This window comes from Podarcis muralis, chromosome 1 (assembly GCF_964188315.1).
Source record: "Podarcis muralis chromosome 1, rPodMur119.hap1.1, whole genome shotgun sequence".
NCBI lineage: Eukaryota > Metazoa > Chordata > Lepidosauria > Squamata > Lacertidae > Podarcis > Podarcis muralis.
The window spans coordinates 30,469,540-30,492,218 of NC_135655.1; the positions used below are offsets into that span (position 1 = coordinate 30,469,540).

At 42.4% G+C, this 22,679-nt stretch overlaps 1 protein-coding gene across 4 annotated transcripts in view; it reads right to left on the minus strand.

Annotated features, from left to right (window-relative positions):
• Positions 1-22,679, minus strand: part of ESRRB (estrogen related receptor beta) — a 162,540-nt gene that overhangs the window by 91,718 nt on the left and 48,143 nt on the right. Inside the window, exons 1-2 of one of the 4 annotated variants that reach the window (XM_028719069.2) lie at positions 16,349-16,732; positions 10,020-10,082 (exon numbers count right to left, since the gene is read on the minus strand). The exons of 1 other annotated variant lie outside the window; for it this stretch is intronic. In XM_028719069.2, the coding sequence (XP_028574902.1) occupies positions 10,020-10,082; positions 16,349-16,398 (113 nt within the window). In that variant the 5' untranslated portion in view covers positions 16,399-16,732. Of the gene's footprint in view, positions 1-10,019; positions 10,083-16,348; positions 16,733-22,679 lie in introns of those variants that run through there. 2 more of the 4 variants (XM_028719096.2, XM_028719079.2) reach the window with 2 other exon arrangements.

Sequence of the window (22,679 nt, forward strand, 5' to 3'; positions counted from 1 at the left end):
ACTAACAGCTCCTCAGTCTTATCTAATTGAGCTTCAGATAAGTCCATAAGTCTCTCATCCAGTCCATTACTGAACCAAGCACATACACTACAACATACCTGCAGATGTAAAGGAGAAGTAGATGTTAACAGCATTCGGCTGACAAGATACTCCAAGACTCTGGATTAAAGTGTATGGAACAGATTTTCCTGAAGCTTAATTTCAATTCCCCATGGTTCCACATCAGTTTGCTCCCCTTTTCTTCAAGTTTTCATGAAAATCATCAGCATTTTAGTGCAAATTTCTCCTAATACATATTTTGTGTGCTTAACATACACATTTTTGCAAAACCAGTTTGCCTGATATAATGCACTAATATGTGTATCCGAAGGACACTGTACCCTAGTATATGTATTTTTGTACATATTACTGCACTGCAAAATTCAGAGACGTGCGAATTTCAAAGGAATGCTTTTGTTTTTGTCTGTGTATTGTTTTGAAAAGTGTAAATTAAGTCGGTTCACCTTCAAATGCTACATGTATCCAATTTCTTTCCCCAACCCTAGCTGAGATCAGGGGAGCAGGCAAAGGTGCCATCATGGAGCCCAGAAAATGTCCCAGTGTGCTAAATGCTTGTGCTGGGTCTGGTAATCACAAGGGTTAGAAAGTTTTCGTTCTTACAGTTAGTAATATCAAGCATCAATATCCTATGCAAAAAAAAAGGTATGAATGAAAATGCATCAGCATTTTAGTGTGGAGTTATCCTAAGACACACATTTTTGTATGAAATTCTGCCAAATATACACATTTTTTTTCAAAACCATTTCCCCTAATGTGGTGCAATGTTGTGTGTTGTTTTCACTATCATATGCATTTTAAAGAGCACTTTGCCCTGGCTTACACATTTTATTTTGCCCCTTCTCTGTCTGAAGAATTGCATGGTGAAATTTGAATAGGTGCAAATTTTGAAGGATGGTTGTGTCCCAGTTCATGCATTCTCTCAGAAAGTGAAAATTAGGTGGGCTTGCCTTTAAATGCTAACTGAATCAAATTTCTTCCCCATCCCTTTCCCCAAGTTTATCTGATCTCTCCCAACCCCTATATGAAGCAGTTTGGTCCATTTGTTTTGTGGCCATCAGCTAACTTCTGTGCTCAAAAGCATCTGAAATTCAATCTTCAACTTCTGAAGCTTTTCTTTTTAATCACAGTTTATTTCCCATTGTAAAAAGCAAGAAATTCAAGCACCCTATTATAACCCTTATAATGAGGTTGAATGAGAGGCATGACCATGTACATATAGCAGAAAATTGACATGTTTTCCTGCCTGTTTTAAAAGAAAAATATTTTTTCCAAAGAAAATGAAACTTGAAATGAAAATAAATTTTAAAATGAAATATTATGTGCCAATTCACAGCAATAGTATGGAAATAACTGAATGATTCAATAGCTTGTTTCAAAACCACTTATACAGGAAAAATAAAGAAGAACTTAATGTAAAAAAATAAAACCCTGCTGAGCTCCCTGATGAAGTTTAGAAATTGAAAGCTATTTAAAAATTGGTGCAGACCACAAATTCGACAATTTGCAAATGTAAAGATATCGTAGCTGTTGTCATTTGTGTACATAAATGTGTTTTTCAGTCCAATTCAAACAACTGCCCAAATCGCTTTCTGATATTTATCTACCCACTTTATGAAGTCCATCCTCACTTGTGAATGATTAGACCTGGCCATACATTTGTAAAATCAGAGCTCTGCACAATGAATAATGTAGATAAACCAAGAATGGCATGATTGAAGGAAAGTTAAGCATTTAAAATCTCACTAATTTTAATTGAGGAGATATAGGCTGCAATTCTGCACGAACTTGCCTGGGAAAATGCCCCATTGAATTTACTTCTGAGTAATATGAACTTACTTCTGAGTAATATGCATAGGATTGCAGCATAAAGTCTCCCGCTAAAATCAATGGGACTTAAAAGTTACTAATTTGGGGTGGATCTTTTTTAATCCCAGGGCCATAAATTTATTGGAGGCAGAAAATGACTTCCACTATAAAATAGCTAACATTCAGTACATCAATGGGCAGCACTGAACATTTCCTCATTTTCTGTACAGAGTGAAAACTAGACAAAAGGACCTAGGCAGAATAAAAAAAAAATCATATTTGTCTAGCATTATAAAAACATAATGTGAAAGCAACACACATTAAATAATAAATTGTGGTTTTGGAAACAGCAATAGACAAAGAAGGCAGAATCTGAAACATAGGGATGCAATTAATAGAGGATAAAACACAGAAATTGAGTGTTTAGAATAGAGGGAAAAACAGTTACAACATTGCAGTAGGGACATGTCTGCCAAAAAGAAAGGGGGAAAAAGAAGTTGCAGTCCTATAAACACATACTTGGGAGTAAACTCCACTGAGTAATGTGGGATTTACTTCTGAGTAAACACATATAGGATTGCACTGTAAGTTGCCTGCCAAGGGAATCTTGTCATTCAGTGAAGATGAAGATTTCTCCATGTGGGATTATAGCACTGCGTTGCAAACTGAAACTTTGGAAGCACCAAAAGCTATGAAGTGATTAACCTGGCCCATGAAGCAAGATTAAGGCTGAACTGTTATATTATATGGATTAAATTATGATCTTAAAGCAATAGTGGTAGAGGCATTTTTAAAAATATATAGAAAAGAAAATGCAAGAACACCAAATAGAAAGAAATATTTGTAGAACGGGATTAACTTAATTGCAAGATAAATTTTATGGCTGGAAAAGGCATGAGGGAGGCTAATCATTGTTCCTATGAAAAGGAGTCTAGATAGACTACTGGAATGCACTCTGTTTATTCTACAATGTGCTCATTTACCAAAGACAGCTGCCTATACAGAGCAGCAACTAGTATTGACGACTATATAGCAGTGTCTGCCCTAACTGGACAAAATGAGATTGCACCAATTAGAAAACATCCTTCAGGACAGAGTCCTGAGATAGCAAACAGAAGCCCGTTAGAGAATCTGATCTGTATGCTCGTCTCAAGCACTGAAAATTCTGCCTGAGAAAGGGATTAAACAATCATCCAAGTATGGCAGAGGAATTTGTATTTTGTCTTTCAAACCACAATGTAATTTCATTACCTCTCAGGATTACATCTGTAAAAAGAATACCATGGCTGACCCTCCAGTGCAATTCAACAGCGACCATGCCTCTTTGCTCTGCCGAAAACCATGTGCTGCTAAAGTGTCAACCGAGTCCTGTAGGGGGCTGTCGAGTTCTTCCGCATTCACATTCTGTGGCTGCCACAGCACATGGACCCGAAAAGCGTGCAGAGCTATTTGGAGGAGGATTGCAATGATGCTAAACTGAGCTAGTCAAAGACTCTGTCACACCTCCTCTGTAAAACAGCATGTCTGCTTCACGCTAAACAGATAAGTAGACACATCTTCCTGGATGGCCAGTTCCATGTATTTCCATTAAGGCTTCATGGAACCCAAGCTTGCATTACATTTGCAATGACCAAGGTGGTTTTTTTTTTAAAGGCTTGCATTGCTCTGGGACACAAAATGCTGCCATTAATTACACTCTATTAACGAGCGCCATGCAGCACAATCCTATGAATGTATACTCAGAAGTAAGTACAACTGTGCTCAATGGTACGTACTCCCAGGAAAGTGTTATGGCCGCAATCCTAGGATACATAGGTGACTACCTATGTATACCTATAAGTAATACCAATGAACACAGTGAGCCTTAGGTAAAGGGACCCCTGACCATTAGGTCCAGTCGTGACCGACTCTGGGGCTGTGGCACTCATCTCACTTTATTGGCTGAGGGAGCCAGCGTACAGCTTCCGGGTCATGTGGCCAGCATGACGAAGCCGCTTCTGGCGAACCAGAGCAGCGCACGGAAATGCCGTTTACCTTCCTGCCGGAGCGGTACCTATTTATCTACTTGAACTTTGACGTGCCTTCAAACTGCTAGGTGGGCAGGAGCAAGGACCGAGCAACGGGAGCTTACCCCGTCACCGGGATTTGAACCGCTGACCTTCTGATCAGCAAGCCCTAGGCTCTGTGGTTTAACCCACAGCACCACCCATGACAGTGAGCCTTAGTTCTTAATAAAAATCTGCAATACTATCATGTTAACTCCCCCATCCCTTTGCATTACCAGGTAAACTGAATGAAAAAAGTTGACCAGAATGGCTTCCTGTCTACATGAACTGCAGTTGCAACACATGTACCAGATTAAAAGGTGTTCTAACTTTTAGTGTCCCTTGGTCTTAAAAGCAAAACAGATTTTTCTTACAGTGCCATACCCAGCGTCATCATTCTGTCTTCATTTTCCTTCCCTATCTATATAACATAATCTGATGTTGACAGACTGCTCTTGACTGGGCAGTGACAGATAAAACAGAGCTCCCCATATGCCTCAGTCATCTTCACATCCTGATCACTAGGACTACTTGTCCGAATAACAGCTGAGCGCAAACTCTGCTCTTAACCCTCGGTAAATTTGCAACTTTTGCCTATGAAATGTAATGCTTTACAGCAGTGTTCCCCAACCTTGGGCCTCCAGCTGTTTTTGGACTACAATTCCCATCATCCTTGACCACTGGTCTTGCTAGTGAGGGATGATGGGAGTTGTAGTCCAAAAACATCTGGAGGCCCAAGGTTGGGGAACACTGCTTTACAGAATACAAGAGGACTGGCCTCGGCTCTGAGCAGTTTATAATTTTAAATTACCACAGGAGAATAAGAACAGGACTGAAGTGGAGGCAGGGATAAATAGGGGGAAATGTGTACATGACTCGTGTCACACCTATTTTGGTTCGGTTACAGTAGGACATATTATGCAATAACCGTATTATAATCAACATTTCATTAATGAATCAAATTAATGGATCAAATTGCATTTGTTTGATTAAAACAGTGTTTCTAAATAATCAGGAGGATTTCTTAAAATGGCTAATTATTTTTAATGTGCTTTTTTTTTACAAAAAATAAAAATAAAGGATGGCCAGTTCCACCTTAGAAGAGGTGCTGGTTTTATTTACATATTTCTCTCACACTCACACAGAGATGTAGTGCCTCTTCGAAAATGGTGGATGTTGTGATACAACTATGTAAAATCAAAGAAACAAAGACTGGAATCCATCTGGAAGGGCCTTTGCTCCATTAGATGGCTCCATCAACAAAAGAGGAGGGAGGAGATTTCCCCGTCCAACTTGAAGCCCCCTCAGGTTGAAAGCGTTGGGGAGAACATCCAAATTAGGGTGTGTCAGAGAAATGGGGAATCCACAAAAAGTCACCTCTCCTTCTCTTCCATTAATGGAGGTGCCTGTTGAATCAGATTTTGTCCATAGCCAAAAAAGCACTAAATTGGATTCCACTTTTAAGGAAAAAACCAGCTTTATTTGTTTGCAAATTTATACAAAATCAACTAAGCAATTAATTAAAACTCATAGAATTGACTATGATTTCTTTAATGAACAGCCCTGACTATAATCAGTAAGAATAAAAGTAATCCCAAATATGAATATTGTATCGTCTAAAAAATTTGTTGCACTGAAAGTCAGTGTGAATATTTCATGGATCTAACACGTCAGAGCTTTTTGGAGTTTCTATTCTATGTTTGTGCAAAAATTTAAAGTGTTCGTGTTTTGATTCCAATCTGCTGTAACCTCAAAACAGCAGGTTCATCACATTTCCCCCAAGCTGAGCAAAGTAGGCAAAATGGCACGCTGAACACCACTACCACATCATAAGAAACTGCTTTATACTTAACCAGACTATTGGTCCATTTTGCCCATTAGCATCAACACTGACTGGAACAGGCTCTCCAAGTTTTGAGAACCCTATCCAGGGACTGAACCTGGGACATTCCAGATGCAAAGCAGATGTTCTACCACTGAGATATCTTAGTGGATCTAGCTGATACTTCAGCTAAACAAAACACCCAACCCAGGAGATGGTTTTACAGTTTTGAATCCATGTGCTCTCTGAACAGAGGTGTGGGGATAGAGATGAAGCTTGTGGGAAAGCGTAGCATTTGGTCACCTGACATCGTAAGCCTGGCTGCAAGCGAATTAATAGAATAAGCAGCGATGGTTTGTCAACAGCAGATAAGGAACCTGATAAGGGACACATCACAGGGGTATGTGATCTGGAGCAGGGGTAGGGAACTTGTGGCCCTCAAGACATTGTGAAAGTACAACTCTCAACATCCCTGATGTTGGCCATGCTGATTTGGGATTATGGAAATTGTGCGACAACTTCTCGGGGTCCACAGGTTTCCCATTTCTGCCTTGTAGTCATGAGGGGAGGAATCCTCTCATAAAAACTGAGATGGTCAGACGGGCTCAGCAATGGCAATAAATGAATAAATAGCAGCCAAGGCACCTCTGTTATACAAAGCACCCATCACACAGGAGGAAATAAAAAGTATTCCAAAGGCTGGGATAGCCTGACTTAAAATTACCTTTAGTATTTATGTACTGAACCATAACCTCAACAGGGCAGGAACCGATGTGAATAAATGTGCATAGCGTATGGAACTGAAAGCAGTGTTGGCGAACTAACATCCAAATCTCCATCTGGCTTTCAATGGAAAGTAATAATCTAAATCCCTTTGAAAAGCTCTATCCAACTAATGAGCAACAGTAGCAAGACTTGCTCTCATTCAAATGTGCTTTGTAACCATCACTTTACCTTCCAAATGCTTTCGAATGAAGTGAATTATCTCTGAAGGGACTCAGAACTTGTAACAGACACTAGCTGTGTGACCTCTGTTAATCCACCCAATATTAGGCTCGTTAGTCATCAGGATAACAACTGTATTTTGCAAATCAGGCACTGTTATCAGATAGACCAGCAAGACCCTATACAATGTCTAATAGTCCAACAACATCGGCACCAAGATATATAACTGCTTCTATACAAAAACCTCTCTTCTAATCCCTCTTAAACTCAACAAGACTGATTGGTTTTTATTATTCATGAATTAATTTTTAACACTTGGGCCAACAAGGGAATTGAATCTATACAATTTTGCACAGACTGAGGCAAAGAAGCTTCACTCTGACAGAGAGGAAAAAACAGTCTGATTCTCTCATTCTTCAATCGACAATTAAATAGTGTTTACTCTATTTCCCTTAAATTCCTACATGCGAGTTGAAAAGAAAAGCGAATCAATGCAAGATTGCTTGGGTATATGTATTTCTCATATTTATTCCTCAGATATATATATGAATCAAACATATTTTGTGAACAAATGCGGTATTAAGGCTGCACTGCACTGGTTCTTTAAAGACAGAAAAGTATTTTCAGAAGATGAGGAACTCTCAGATCAGTAAGAAAGGGGAGCAGTCATGGATATCTTTTTTTGCAGATGCTTTCTGCAATATTAGTCTGAGAACTAGAACTGCGAAAAAGGAAACTATCTGTTATTTTAAAAGAATAGCTGATGTTTTATGAGTTAAAAAAAGAGAAAAGTTGTTTGATGCAATTAAGTGTTTTCAAGAGCAATCTTTTGTGATGGCTTCTAGGGGAGAGGCATACCGTACTGAATTTCTCATATTGTAATAAACACTGAATGTACAATACCCCTTCCACAAAGTTCTTGAAGAGCCTGCATGAAACATACATGAAACTAGAGAATGATAAATCCATAGAATCAACCTGCTTGATTGTTGCCAGACTAAGGCAGTGATTTGTTAATGCTTTGTACATCCAGGTTTTTTTCTTAAATTTTAACAAGGCAAAAAAGCGATTGCCTGCTTCTGCAACATGCTGCTTGCTCTCCTGCTCTGTTTGCTCCACATCAAACTATATCTTCCAATAAGCCATAAGAGCACTGTATTTACATTTTACATTACTATGCATTTCTGTTATCTTTATACAATAATCTTTGACATTTCACAAGCATCGACACAGAACTACCTTTTAAGGGAGATAAGATTAAGTTTATTCTATTGCTACAGACTGATATGCTTAGAGATACAGATGGTGATAAATGTAGACTGCAGGTACAAATTTAAAAGTACATTCATGCTGTATTTAGAAGGATATACATATAGCATATGCATACTTCTGTGTACTAAATATGCACCTATACTGTGCGTAGTTCACACTGATTTACATATATATATATATATATATATATATATATATATTGATTCTCACATGTACTATATGTGTGTAAACGTAGCACAGAAACCCACCGTGTATGAAAGCCTTTGCATATATACACACATTACTCAGGCTTACGAGTGTGATTGAAAACAGATTTCTTTCTATCACCTATGCAATGCCTGCATGAGAAGAAAGGTACAGCCACACGAACATTTATTCTATAGCTATGTCATCCATTACCCTTTATTTAAAGTAACACCTGAATGCTACCTTTCTCAAAAGGGTGCATTGCTACAACCTGTTAATGCAGGATCCACTACTAGAGAGAAGTCAAGGCAAGCCTTTCTAAAGGGTACTGGGACATCAGCCGAAGAAGCCCAGCCTGGGGTTATCTTTGTGCCTGGAAGGAAGGTTGTGACAAGCAACACCTTCTCCCCCTGCCTCTGGTCCCAGGCTAGACTGCATTGCAGACTCCCCTGACTCCGTTGTCACCGCATAACAAACCAGGTAGCAACACAAAGGCCCTCTTCCTTGCAGATACCTCTTTTTGACAAAGCAAGACTTGTATGCCAAGCTGACTGCTGAAGTGTGGCAAGCAATGGGCATTAAGGTTTTAGGTTTCACCGGATCTGCTGCCGCAGCACAAATGCCCCCGCAATTCTCCCCACCACCACCCATCTTCCCTGAGTTACTAAAAAAGTAAGTGGCATAAAAATAGAAGCACTTGAGATGTTGAATGAAGTGGTAAGAGGAGAGGGGTGGCAAAAGGACAGAAGTACTTGGAAAAGGATAATATGGGTGGTGGCAGCTTATAAACAGGATTTTGAATGGAGATGTGCCTCAGCTATTTATCATCAACATTTGATGTTAATTTGAAGTAATTTCCACATATTAAATGCATAATGTGTACATAGCAATCAAAAGCAAAGACCCTGTAACTCAGGTGCCATTTTGTATTAGAGAGTGTTTTCGCTTTTTTGTTTGTTTTTAAGAGGTGTGAAATCCGCAGAGCATCTCAGGAATAAGCCCCCGCTACTAATCTAATGACTGTCCTAGAAAATGTGAAGACCTGTTCTCTCCTGAAATGAATACCCAGGTTCTTAACAGCCATCTACGCAGATACATAATCAACAATTATAGGTAACTGGCATTCGCTTATATTTCAAAATGAGTAAAAAATTATTTGCATAAAGACCATCTTGCAAAGCCATTGGCTGAAGAGTGACATGTATAGCAGTAAAAGGATATGTCCTTGGTCTCTGGGGCACACTTAAAGAATATTATAAAATCTATTTTACCGATAAAATTATATTTATGTCCTTTACCTCCCCCTGTATTTTTACAGGAAAGAAGCAACAGTATTTCAAACAGTAGTTCTCCTATATAATACCAAACCAAACATTTTTTTTTAACATACTTTTTACCCTATGCTTGGCTAAGCAAAACAATATGCGCTCAGGTACCATAAACAATGAGTGTTCCGTTTCAACAGAAAGGTGTTTTAAAGGGTAAGAGTGCAAGAGTAAAACTTGAATTACAAAAGAAAAAGAAATCCCCCCCAAAATTAATGTCCACTGATGGGAATTCAGGTTTTATATGTATACATAGGGTGGTAGTCAGCTAGAACAGCTCAGTTAAAGTATATACTGTCAACCCAGAAGACGGATAAAAGACCATCTCCTTTGTCACCACAGAAGATGCTCCCAGCTGGAGGTCTTGAACACTACCCAACTGTTATTTGATGCATACAAGGCATATGAAAATAGTTTTAGTTGAACAAGAGAGGAACATGTGGGCACAAGGATATGTCCAGATTTTGGGAGCCTGCCTGTGGTGTTTCCCTTTCCTCCCAGCCACCCCATAAACAGGATGCAATAATTATGGAGATACCCTAGAAATCAACGCCTCACCGGCAATGCAGAATCGGACAAGATACGCCGCCTCTCTCTATTCTCAATCCATTCCCTTTCACACTAAAAAACAAAACAAAAACAGCTTGGTCATGGCATGTTACTGCAACTTAAATACTGCACACAAAAGGGACAGAAAAGAACCTCTAGCATGACAAAATTTGCATGAGAAAGCAACACCTCCTGGACATGCACACACTCAAAGTTTGTGACTTTCTGAATGGACTCTGTGTCTGCTGTTTGCACGACACTTCGGAGGCAAGAATATTATTTGCAGATTGATAAAATTAGAAGGGAACTTGGACGTTTAGGGGAGGTGATCCCCCAAAAATCTAAACATGGACATTTCTCCCTGGGGAGTGAGAAAGTGAACTCAACACGGTAGACGCAGGGAAGACAATAGAGCAAAGGAAGGGACAAAATCAGTCACAAAGCTATCACAAGTTGTGCAACCACATTGTGCCACCTGCTCTTCGCAATTTGCCCGTGCAAAATACAACCGGATAATTAAGGGCAATGCTGTCTGCGGCGCTCATGAGCACCAAGCAGCTCAGCAAACTAGTATATGTTAGCACATTCTTCTTTCACACGGGGAAAAAAACGTAATTCTTTCTGGAGAGAGCTCGGAGCACAGGGAACACTAAGAGCAGAAATCTATGAGCAGCAGATATGCCCAGACAAAAATGCAGAGTTGGCACAGGTTAAACAGTGCACACCATTCCTGTTTGGCTAACGCAGGGTCAAGTCATGTGCAGCGAAAGTTTCAACTCCTTAATCCCCCAGAGCTTGTTTGCTAATTACATTTGCAATTACAAACATGACAAAGATATTATTCTGCAGTGCTTTCCACTTCAAGCAGGCGCACTTTCCCTAACAGATAGTCACCTCCAGCAGCACACAGCTCACAAGTGCTTCTTGACAGACAAAATAACCGGCACTTCAGCTGTAAAGGCCACTTTGTGGGCAGTCCAAGTGGAAAGAGGAGGCAGGAAAGAGCTTTCGAGACAGGAGGCCAAGCCAGGGCAGAGAAGGGAGAAAAATTAACTTGTAAGAGCTCCATAAAAATTATTCTCCAGAAATGAAGCTCTCCCCCCTTCAAGTCTCTGTCGGGGTTTATAAATTGCAAAATTCACCCCAACTGATACAATTTCAAGTTGAACTTTAATGTACTTTTCTGCCTTACATCAAAACCTGCTAGCTGTGTGGAAATAAAGCATACTCACCCCCCGCCCCGGTTAATTTCTAGAGTTGGTCGTGAATGGCATTTGTTATGTTGACCTATCCCTAAACCAATTCATTAATATCTACAGCATCTTTAGTTTCACGCTTTGTAAGAGGTTACTGTGGGACGCCTGTGCTGTGTGTGTGTGTCTTTGACACTTCCTAGATAATGTAACTATTTCCCCACCTGTTCATATGTATAGAAATAAAAATAATAAAATCGTTATTGAGCAGCTGTCAAACGAAGCGTGCCAATCTCACTTTTAGCGTGAACTTAATATGTTTACTCAGAGGTATGTCCCACTGAGATCAGCAGAGCTTACTCTTTAGTAAACATGCTTGGGATTGCAGCATATTTAAAGGAAGTTGAAGGAGCATCTAAGTGTCTCCAGAGTGCCATAAGGTTCCACCCACAACAGGGTTACCACGACCATTTATCAACCCCAGTGTGGTAGTAGGCACAGAACAGAGAAGGGAGAGCTATAAGCATTTCTGGCTTATTCTGCTTTTGCTATTTCTTTCTGTATGTAAATGCATCACAAACATTTAGGCATGCTTATGAGATATTTAGTATGACTGCATTCGTGAAATGTGGCACATATGGAATTTCTTACTGGAGGGATTAAATAAGTGTGGATGTGAAAGACATGACACACACACACACACACACACACACACACACACACACACACACCAAACTTTAAAATGAGAGAACAGTAGAGAGCGTGGGAGTGGATCAGAAATTTAAAGAGAGAGGATTTCAAGTACCATATTCTCCCAGAAAAATAATAATAACCACGGTGAAATTTCTGTCACAGCAACTTTCTCTGACGCAATTCCTCCAAAGTCTTGTCCCTCTCAGGCTAAACAGAATATCTATTGATTGCTTTCAATCAATACAATGAAAATATCCCTGTCCCGCTGCATGTCCTTCCCTGAAATATTAATAATAAATTGATCTTTCCATAATTTTCAATAATTGATATGAAAAAGTAGGACCTGAAAGACAGGCAGAAGAAAGGCTAACCTTTTCTTTTCACATTCAAGACTAGCCTGGCTCTTGAAAAGGGGACCCAGCGACACAATAGGAAATCTGTTCAAGGGACAAGCTAAGTCCCGTTCCTTTGCATTACAGCTTCTTCTTGAATTAATTTGTCAGTAAGAAAATAGACACACAGAGCAGCAACTCCCTATTGTAGGTACACAAGAGCGCCCAGAGCACTTACAGCTTCATTCAGTCTCTCTGTTTAGAATTTCCCCCCCAATTCACAAATCTGGAGAGAAGGGGAAAAGAGCAACCACTCCTCACTCTAGATTTCCAGGAGTGCCTGGAACTAAAGTAGCTTCATTCAGCTTTTCTGACAATACAGAAGCAAATGCACTTCAACAATCCTTCAGAATCTAAGTCACATTTCTTTGGCCTGTAAATAAGGATCAACAGAATCAAATGCAAAAGATAATAATTATCCCCAGTTTATTCGAATACTGAATGGAATCATACTAATTCCTCTAAATCTGGGTTTCCATGTTCACAGGTGAAATTATTATTTTGCACTTTCTTTTGCAGCTGATAACTCATTTATTGGGCCGACATTTCTGCATTTTTATTTAACTTGTCAAAGAAAGCATTTTTAACAGGCACACCTGACAGAATATTGCTGTACACCAAAGTGACATTTTTTTCATAATGTGCTAACCTTGGTCTATTCTATTATTCCATACACACTATTGATTAGGAATGGCAAAAGGTATCGTCCTACAACATCTGAGGCTATAGCTGAAAGGAAACAAGGAGGGAGAAATCACTTCTCATCTTGGGCTGTGACATTAATGCTAAAGCAAACAAAAAGTGCTGAATTTCACTTCAAGGGATATTCTAGGTGTTGACAATTACAGTCTGAAATGTAAGCATGATATACACGCATAGATACACGCACAGATGTAGCTGGACCTCATACATATTTATGCACACATACAGATCTATATTACACAACTGCTGTACTGCAGACAAGCAGCACTGGTACAGTTTGACTAATTTTATGGACTCTACCTGCCTTGACCTGAAAGAGACGAACTGCAGATTCATTTATACAGCTGGTAGATTTTTGTTTTGTTTTTGGAGGGGCTTTTTTTGTATGCTTGCTTGCTAACCCTACTCTTACAAAAAGTTTCAGTTGTCGTTTCTTGTTCTCCATGTTACATTCAGGCAGGTAGATTTTTCTAACACCGTTTCAGTGATTGCAAGGAATTGCTCCAATATATATATACGGAGATGAAATTAGCAAAAGGATATAGAAATGCTTGAAGTCAAGCTACCAGGGCAAGATCCTAAGCTTCATGAAGGCTACTGCTAACACCCCTTTTCAATTCCCTGTTGAAGGGCTCACGTTTGAACTTTCCTAACCCCAGTAAGGTGAAATGCCATGTCCTGAGTGAATAGATGCTGATTTCTTCAGCTCAGTCAGGCCCTGGTGAGAGTCACTGTAGGACAGGATTTGAACTCCGTGGTATGTACTGAGTCCACAGTCCCGAGACCTGCATGGAATACTTCTCTGCCACATCTGCTACTTTCTCAATATTAAAACATGTATATTGCAAGTTCCAAATCAGTGTTTGGAACATATAAGGGGAACCAACCACTAGCTGCAGCCATACTCATTTTTTATAATCAAATGGCTTTGCAAAATAAGAAGAGCTCCTTTTCAATATTATGAATTAATATGTGCTTCTTGCTTATTTAAAAATAGCAACAATAACTATTACAGAAAAGGACCGGCTTTCAAATAATTATGCAAATTATCTAAGTGACCAACATTCAAGGTGGGAACTTGCAACACATGTGCAGACAAATGATTTTTTAAATGCTCTTATAAAATAATCCATACAAATATTTACATATCATTTTAAAAAATACTCCTAAAAACACGTGCATACCCCAGATGAATTACCATTTGCACAACCGTAGCTGGCCTTGACTTATACCTTTGCTGTATTATGCAACAAATATGTAAATGAAAACAGAAATGGGATGCTGAAATAATTAGACCATGTTTTTCAGAATGCCTTTTACCCTGCACTTTCTCCAGTTACCAGTGTCTTCCAAATCCATTTTTAATACAATTTATGAAAATCCTCCGGACCTTATATGGCACACAATCCTTCAAGATCAACAACAAAAGAAGTCCCATGCCAACTCAGAAAAAAACCACTTCTGCCAAGTCTGATAGGACTATATTTAGTAACATGAAGAACAGTGTACCTCTTCTGCCCATCCATTCCGTTCTAGGAAATCCACCTGGTCCACTTTTGTACCTTTAATTGGAAACCAAGTTAAAACTGAAGCAGGAAAATTGCACCAGGCTCACAGCCCTGTTGGTTACTTTCTATCAAATTTTGCAAGCCATTAAAAACAGAATATGTTAAGTACTTCATTTTGGTTTTCTTCCTGAGTCTGCAACCACCCTTCTTGTTCTACAAGTAGGTTGGATGTGAACAACAACAAAAAGTTAGGAGGAAAAGCACAAAACCAGAGGCTACAAAACCATAAAAGCCTTCTTTTGAAAAGAGACCACACTTCACTTTTTAAGCTTGCAGTTTTTAGTAAAATAAATGATATTTGATTTCTATTTTATTCTGAATCCACTGTTTTATGAAAATAAAATTTGGAGGAGAGAATGATAATTTTATAATAATAATTTTATTATTTAAACCCCGCCAATCTGGCTGGGTTTCCCCAGCCACTCTTGGGCCACTGGGGAACTTTACTTTTAAATAGTCCAGTACGAGAGAATAGCATAGACCAAAGTGCTATGAAAAGAATGAACCAACAAAATTAGAAATTTTCGTATACAAATATATATATATCACTAGAGGAGATGAGGAATGACAGAAGGATTGACAGCTGCTCAGAAAAAGAAAGAGGTGAGGAAAAAGAGAGATCCAATGAAACAGAGTAGGGGATGGTTGTTTTCAAAGAAATTATACCCCTTTTATATTTCTTATTCTAAGGTGTAGCTTTTTAAACTATGCCCTATCCATCCGGGATGACAGGACAGCGGAGGTCTTTCCCCCTCTGGGCAGCGCACGGTGCTTTCAGGCGCTTCATGCAGACCAAGGCACGAACACACACAAAAGGGAGACTTGGCTGCTTCCTTCGCAGCTGATTTATCAGAAGAGGAGCAGCGGGCTGGAGAACGCATCGCGCAAGAGGAGCGGACGCAAATGACAAGCGAACCCCGTTCACTTCCCAAAGTTCCACGCAAGGCGCGCGGCTTTTATTTGCTTAACAGGAAGCGCAGGCAAAGCATCACCGCTGCATCGTACAAAGGAAAAACAAGAGCACCAGCAGCTGACGATCTGCCTGTCATCATCAGTCCCAGCTTGGGATGCTTGCTCCGGTCCACTCACAACATCCCTACACTGGCTTCCCTGTGAACAGAAGGGTCGCCTTCTCTGGGGAATTTCAGATGGAATACAATTTAAAAAAATTAAATAGCTCCCAATAGCCACAGAAATATATATATATATGAGAGTGGGCATGGTACGCCTTGGTGCACATACATCTCTGGGTTAATACAGCCGCATAAAACTTTTACAGTAAAGCAAAAAGGCCACACCTTTCCAACGTTTGTCAATCTACATGCCTGGGAAACAAGAGAAAGAAGTTTTACGATCGTTAAAGCCGCGCCAGTTGAAGCCACCCTGAGTTAGTTGCTTTCCACGGCAAACCTCTTGGTTTTTTTTACGGCAGCCCCACTGTCTAGGGCATCTCTCCAAAGGGAGAATTGCATCCTTCCTGCTTGTTAAGACAGGAGCAAGCTATTTACACCAGAATGCACACAGCACACGCGCGCGCAAAAAACCAAAACACTTTGGCACATATTGTAGCCAGGAGGTGGTGCAGGTGTGATGAGAGATCCGCATGCAATTGGGGGGGGGGGTTGAGAGAAAGTTAAAATAATTCCTTCTCCCCTTTCCAACTCAAACGCATCTGGCTTCCGCACGCTCTCCTGCAAGAGTCCAAAAGGAGGAGGAGGAAAGAAAACACCCCCCGCCCCCCCTGCAAGCAGCATCCCCAAGAAAGAGAAGAAAGCAAGGAGGGCACCTACTGGTTGTGGTAGCTGAGAGGGTCTGAGATGCAAAGTTCGGAAATGTCCATCAGTTCTGTTTTAGCATTCCCAGTTGGCAGAAGGGGGTGGGGGGGTGGGGGGAGCGACTAGATCACACCGAGGAGAAAGGGAGCGAGAGGGGGAAAGGGGAAAGCACCCGAGGCAAACTCGGGGAAATGACCAGACTCGGGGAAAGGAGGGGAAAAGGAAAGCGAGCGGGAGAGAAGCAGAAGAGGGAAGGCGCCGGGACAGAGAGCAGGACAGGCAGCCCGGGAGGGAGAGCTCAGCGCTTCGCCCATCCACACGCTCCCGCTCATCCAATCACACTGAAGCGAGCCGAGAGCAGCCAGGCGGCAGAGGCGGCCCAGGCGCCGGAGATTTAGATGCCACTAACCCCCCCACTGTCGCTTTAAGACGGGCCGACTGGTGAATATGGCACGGCTGCTATTGGCTGCCTCACAGGGGCTGGACTTGGAGTGACAGAGCGGCGGCGGGGGCGGCGGGCGGGGGCGAGAGGGAGAGTCTGCGAGGGGAGCGCCGGAGGGAGGGCAGCGCGAGGGCGACTCGCAGCAGACCCGCACGTGGCCAAACAGCCGCTGCAGAAGCCGGGAAGCTCGCTTGCTTTCGCGCGCTCTCTCTCTCTCTCTCTCTCGCGCGCGCGCGCACTGCCGGAGGGCTAGTGGGTTGGAGCGGGGGCGGCGCGGGCGACCTTCACACTCATTCCCACGCGAGGAGAGAGCGGAGCGAGGAGAGAGGGAGCTGGGCGGGCAGGCGGCGGACGGACGGAGCGAGGAGGGACCTCGCGGCCGGCTCCGAGGGGCGCGCGCGCGCGTGTTTGGAGCGCCCGCGTGTAGCTGCTGTCGCCGCGTCCCGCCCGCCTCAGAGGCTGCCGCTCGCTCCTTTCCCCGCCGGTTGACAGGGAAAGAGGCGCTTCAGTGCCAGCGGCTGCTGCAAACGGCGCGGGTCGGACGCCTGTGTGGCTTCTTTCTTTCTTTCTTTCTTTCTTTCTTTCTTTCTTTCTTTCTTTCCTTCTTTCTTTCTTTCTCAATTTCCTCAAAGGCAATTATAAAATGATCCTGGAGGGAGCGGGACTCTGAGCCAAAAAGGAAAGGGAAAGGGGTGAGGGGGAGAGAGAAGGCAGCGTTGGCATGAAGCTAAGCAGTGCGCAGCATAGACACTGACAGAGAGGAAACGAATCCTCACAGAGCCTGATCCTGGCTGACCTTCCCCCCCTCCCCCCCCCTCTTTCTGACGAGGTCAGTCTCCGTCCTGCAACTTTTGGAAATAACTTGCAGGACGCGCCTCCGTCACACGCACACGTTCTCTCTCACACACACACAAACGCACAGCCCGCCCCCCCCCCCAGCGGCTGGCCGGCCTGGCGCGCACGCACGCGCGTGGCTGCCAATCTGACAGCTCTTTATCAGCCCATTAGCGAAGCTCTCGGTTTCCTAAGCGCCGCTTATCCCAGAATGGTGCCTCGCGCCTTGTTAGCCGCAGATCGTGGAAACGGCCAACGTTGAAACGCTTTTATGGGGGGCGGCGGTTTTGAGCGGTGAGGGGGAACACAAAACAGAAGAGGGCAGACTTAAGCGCCAGATTCGGTCTCTTTAAAACGTACAAACAACAGCAACAAAAAAGGCACAAACCTAAAAAGACTCACACGCACAACGTTCTGTAAAGAGCAGAGGCAAAGTTCGTGGCTCTGAATGCAAAGTTGGCATCTCATATGGGAATTACGTTGTCAGGTGTATACTGAAAATGAAACCCGCTGTAAAAACATCAGCAGGCAAACTACCCGAGCCAAAGGACAAGTTTTCCCCGCCCCTCCCAGTTTCATGTACAGAAGCCGACTGGATTGGCGGCTGAATCTTCTTTCGACAGTGGTGATGGGGCAGCATGTCCCCCATCCCTAAGGGTTTGTGCTTGGGTGGAGAAGAGGGGGGCAGGGCAGACATGCAGCAAGCCCACCCCCATCTCAGTATCCGCCATTTGAAGGTGTCAGCCTCACTGCCTAACGGTAGAGCTGGTTCTGTCACGCCCTCTACCACTGAACTGCATCCCCTCCTGCTGAGGACTACATGCGTGCACAGGATTGTGCTGGCATCCACAACGTTGTAACATTAAATATGACGCCCACCAAGTGACCTTGAGCAAGTTGTGCGGATTGACCTCTTGCAAGCAATCATTTCCCATGCACTTGCCTGGAAGTGTTTCCAAAAGCCATTCCACAGCTGCAAAATGTTGTGTCAGAAACACCTCTCTGATAAACCTACATTCACGACCTACCAAAGGTTCAGTTTTAGGTAAATGTATGGTGTACATTTAAGAGATGTAGTAATATGGGTTTACCAAAGGGGGGTGGGCAGCAGCAGCCACCATGTTTGTTCAAAGTTGCAAATACGTAACAGATTGTCTCATCCTCCTGCACCAAGTCAAGAAAACAAGTTGGGGAGAGGTTGAATGCTTGGCAGTGGAATCATATGTCTACTCCGAAGTAAGACCCCTTTCAGGAAAAGTCTTCACATCTCAAACAAGACTGTAAACTCTTCCCCAAGCTGTAAAAACAAACATAAAGGCATTCTTGCAACCTCTGAACAGCACTGTACCATGGCGGATAGGGAGGTGGGCAGGTGGGGAAATGGTATATTTATGATTTCTTCCAGTTGTACTTTGTTATTTCTTGCATAACTAATAAAAGAAAAGAAATAAGGCTTCCTGAATTCAGTTTACTCCTATGTAAGTGAGTATGGGAGTGCAGTCTGTAAACATTCAGCTTGTTTCTTCCATATCATTTGTTGAGCCACATGAACTTGAGACTAAAAACGGGACAAATTAGTGGACTGACAGGCCAGCTGATGTGAATAATTTCAACTCCGTGGAAGTCATTGAGTGTATCTAGTTATGATGATGCAACTGGTTTGGGGTTAAAACGCACACAGAGACTCAACTGGGCACTGGATTTATGTTGGAGGAGCACGAGTTGCCCTGAATATAATCACACTGAGACTTCTGAATTTAGGAAAATAAGAAATCTATGTTTATTGAAGGAAGTACAAGTGTGATAGGAAAGATCTTAGTTTTAACTAAGTAAGGAGGAGATGCAAAGAGCCATGCTTGCTCTTTCATCTCAGCAGGAGAGTCACAAAAAGATGTTTCCTCTCCAGAGTCCCAAGGTAATGAAAAAGAAGAAGCAAGTAGCAAGTGATTTCAGCAACCCTGAGAGTATTAGTATAGCACCCGAGGGAAGGTAAGCACAGGTTTGTTCAGAAAGGACAGTCTAGGAAACTTGAAGGTTCCTCCCTCCAGCTATTATTTCCCATGCAGACACACCAGGCTCCAGTGCTAGCTGACTCCATTTCAACACTTCCAACAATCGCTTGCTATCATTTAGCATTGCATCCAACATAGTCAAATTAAAACCCATTGAAATCAATGGCTCTAAGTTACTCAGATTCATGGCTAACCACAGCTCATGGATTTCAGTCGGTTCACTATGAGTACGGCTTCATTTTGAATATGGTAAGCTCACAACTTACCTGCATTTAACTTGTGTGCTTTACATACTTGGGGGGGGGAATCAATAAAAAGGGGGGGGATGTCCAGGGAAAAAAGACTTTGGCAATTCCACCCACCACAGCACCCAATGTGTTTCGAAGCATGATTTTGGCTCTTGGTGTAATCCCCAGCAAGTAAATTCCACTTCAGTTGCATGCTTACTGTGCCACATTTATGACATCACATGATTTAAGGTGGGTGTGTTTGTGGTGCTTCAACCCTTTCTCCATGCTTCCCCCACCCCCTGTTTTTGCTGCTCATTGTCAAGGAAGAAGGAGGATTCCAAAGAAGAAAGACATGCACAATGTGTGTGTGTTTTGAAGCAAGAGTGCGGCATACAACTTACGGTAAATATTAACTTCTGGGCATTTACAGTAAGGTGCATGAGGAGGGAAAGAAAAATTAAAAGCAGATTGGAGGTTGGTGTGAAACATAAGCCTGAAGACCGAAGACCACTGTCAATGCTCAAGACCAGAAGTGTCAATGGCACCCTATCATTGAACTTGTATGTAAACAAAACTGAACAAATAAGGATTTAAGAGCATAACATATTCTCGACTATGCAAATATAGTCGATGATGTGGAACTCATCAAACAATTCTCCAAACTGCAGGAGGGGGGGGGAATCAAACAGGAGTTTCTCTTTTGCACATAAATCTCACTTTAGCTCATGCGAAGTCTGCAGCTGAAAGTCATAATAAACTGTGACAGGAACTAGCTGCAGCAAACCTTGGGATTGCATGCTGCCTCCCTCCCCTCTCCTACTCCAGCACAGCCACAAGCAGATCAACCTGCAGTTAATCTTGACTGTGCTTTGCTTGAACAAACTACTTTCATAACCCCTGGTTTAAAGTTGGCTTGTTTCAAACAAACCATGGTTAAGATCAGGGCTTTCCCCCCCCAGTTGGAACTCAGTTCTGGCACCTGTCAGGTGGGCACCGTTGCCTTTATAAGAGAACAAGGAAAGTGTTCATGATGAGTTCCGGCACCTCTTTTTCTCGAAAAATAGCACTGGTTAAGATTTACGGATTCAGATGAAACAACAAGCTGTGGTTAATGAAGATTGGGCATGAAAAGTTTGGTTTCCTCCTTGTGGCTGTGCTGAAGGAAGTGAGGAGTGCATGAGCCTTCGTACCTGTCAGATCCAAAGAGTTGTATCTAATGCTGCGCAGGCGAAGTGCTGCTCATGCAACAGGACTGGCCTGCTCTGGAGAGTTCCCCAATACTCTGGAGCAGGTTTTGAGGGTGCCCATGGGGTTGGGCTGCAGGGAGAGGAAGAGGAAGAGGAAGGTCCACTGCACAAGCAGCAGGGTGTTGCATGAGTGGCACTACATACAACCCAAATGCAATATGTCTCAAAGACAGAGGGGATAATATGATAATTTGTACATCATGAAGGCTGTTAAAGAAGCAAGGTTATATTAATCACTGTTCCTTCTAAATTTCCTCTTTTGCTGTCTTTGTGGGAGGCTAAACTATTAGTACGCTCAATTAAAATATGTGAATGCCTAAACAAAGGAAATGGTGTATTGTCGATTGATGGAACTTGCTTCATTGAAGGAAATGATAAATGAGAAAGTGAACTGATGTCTTGTGAAGGGGCAAGAGGCCCATTCCACACATTTACATTTGGACATTCTGCCTTCTGGATTACATTTTTGAGATTAATATTTATCTCCAAGGGAATATAAGGGACATCCAACAACCCTCTACATGGAGACAACCAGCTTGTGGACAAAGAACAACAGGACTGTGTCCCCTGCCCCTTGGCATCCATGCATCCAGCATATTCAGCCTATAAATGTATGTGTGTGTGTAAACCAGGCTTCCTCAAACTCAGCCCTCCAGATGTTTTTGGCCTACAACTCCCATGATCCCTAGCTAGCAGGACCAGTGGTCAGGGATGATGGGAATTGTAGTCTCAAAACATCTGGAGGGCCGAGTTTGAGGAAGCCTGGTGTAAACTCATGCCCCATTGCCTTATATTCAGATCACTGCAAGCATTTCATCATCTGACTGGCCATAAGCACAAACCTGGAATCCCCAAGTAAGGAGAGGAGCTGTCAGTGGAAGGCGGCACATGCTCCTACCGTTCCTCTTCTCAAACTCACAACGTCCTAAGGCTAATTTACATTTAATGCCACCGCCACCACAACAACACTGAAGCTTTGTTGCATGCATTTGCCTTCTTTGCTCCTTGCAGAATGCAGCTTTCAGAATACAGATAGGATATCAGCAATACAAAGCATTATTAAACAAAAGATAAAGCAACTGCAACCCCCTACCAACAGTTAATAAGCCAGCAGGAAAACATAGTCAGTTCAGAACATTGCCACCAGGACAACAATTAACCATTAGAACTAGGGAATAAGTGGGATCTGTTGGCAGTGTTGGGTGCCCCCTTACATGATACTCCACCCCATCCCTGCTCCTCCAAAGTCCCACCACCATTCACAGCCATTGAGCATGCTCACTGCTCATTGGACTGTTTGGGAGGATGTGGGTTGTCTCCCTAGGATTCTTTCCATATATATATATATATATATTCTTATTTGGCGATCACTTGTAGCCAAGTAAGATTGTCTTCCATAAACACGGTTTTAACAATGCGTCCGTAGGTGACTGTGGAGGCCAATTCTGGATCCACACGTCCTTCCACAGTGGGGACATTGGTTTCCGGGCGAGAGCTGATCACGGTATGGATTTGCCAAGCGTGCCTTCTTCTTAGCACGTTTCTATACACACACACACACATATTTGTACTTCTGCAAAC